The 889-nt window shown below is 41.3% G+C and overlaps 1 protein-coding gene across 1 annotated transcript; it reads left to right on the forward strand.

Annotated features, from left to right (window-relative positions):
- Positions 1–6: 6 nt before the first annotated feature.
- Positions 7–883, forward strand: LOC105155318. Its single transcript, XM_011071192.2, has 3 exons — positions 7–421; positions 513–571; positions 633–883. The coding sequence occupies exons 1-3, from the start codon at positions 53–55 to the stop codon at positions 826–828; spliced, it is 624 nt and encodes a 207-aa protein (XP_011069494.1). The 5' UTR covers positions 7–52; the 3' UTR covers positions 829–883.
- The last annotated feature ends 6 nt before the right edge of the window (positions 884–889 follow it).

Raw genomic sequence — 889 nt, forward strand, 5'->3', positions numbered from 1 at the left:
ACTTAGATTCATAGATACTTCTTCTCGTGTAGTCGGCCAAAAGTTTCAACTGATGCTGCCTGAGCTGGATGACTTCCCGGATTTTATTGTTGAAAGAACACGGTACGAAGCAGCTATGGAGAGAAGCTGGACAAGTAGGGATAAATGCCTGGTGTGGTGGAGAGATGAGAGTGATCAAGGTGGTGCTTGGTGGGAGGGCCGCATTACTGCCATCAAAGACAAATCTAGTGGTTTCCCCGGAAGTCCATGGGAAAGATATCTTGTCAAATACAAGAATGACAATACTGATTTCCGTCGTCACTCTCCTTGGGAACTGCATGATCCGGACATGTCATGGGAGCAACCCAACATTGATGATGAAAGGAAAGAGGAGATCCTAAGTTCTTTAACTGAATTGATGCAGAAAGCCAGTAAAGATAAGGTATTTCTTTCCCATCTGATACACTTGCATCTTTCTATAATAATAGATGAAGAATTCTGAGTCTGTTGTTTGAATTTTGTTGATGTTACAGGATAGGCACGGTATCATAAAACTGAATGAAGTCGCACAGAAACTGGATTTCATGAACAGGTAGAACTTTATGCTGTGTTTCATGTGTGTGAACCATATATTGAATGTGAAAATGTTGCAGGTTTCCTGTTCCATTATCTCCGGACATAATCAAGTCAAGGGTAGAAAACAATTATTATAGAAGCCTGAAGGCTATGAACCATGACATTGAGGTAATGCTATCAAATGCCGAATCTTACTTTCAGAAAAATACAGAGCTTTTGCGAAAGATGAAGCGCCTGTCAAGCTGGTTCACTCAGAACATTTTAGACTTGTAGTGGTCTGCATGCCTTCTTCTTAGCTTTTCTTCTTGGGAGCCCACAGATCCAGTTTTGTCTC

The sequence above is a fragment of the Sesamum indicum genome, unplaced genomic scaffold (genome assembly GCF_000512975.1).
Source record: "Sesamum indicum cultivar Zhongzhi No. 13 unplaced genomic scaffold, S_indicum_v1.0 C02014, whole genome shotgun sequence".
Classification (NCBI taxonomy): domain Eukaryota; kingdom Viridiplantae; phylum Streptophyta; class Magnoliopsida; order Lamiales; family Pedaliaceae; genus Sesamum; species Sesamum indicum.

What these genes read in the sequence shown, in the direction of transcription:
- LOC105155318 (XM_011071192.2), top strand. Translation starts at nt 53, where the DNA reads ATGCTGCCTGAGCTGGATGACTTCCCGGATTTTATTGTTGAAAGAACA. An exon ending in AGAAAGCCAGTAAAGATAAG is followed by an intron (nt 422 to 512) that starts GTATTTCTTTCC and finishes TTGATGTTACAG; the next exon opens with GATAGGCACGGTATCATAAA. An exon ending in AAACTGGATTTCATGAACAG is followed by an intron (nt 572 to 632) that starts GTAGAACTTTAT and finishes AAAATGTTGCAG; the next exon opens with GTTTCCTGTTCCATTATCTC.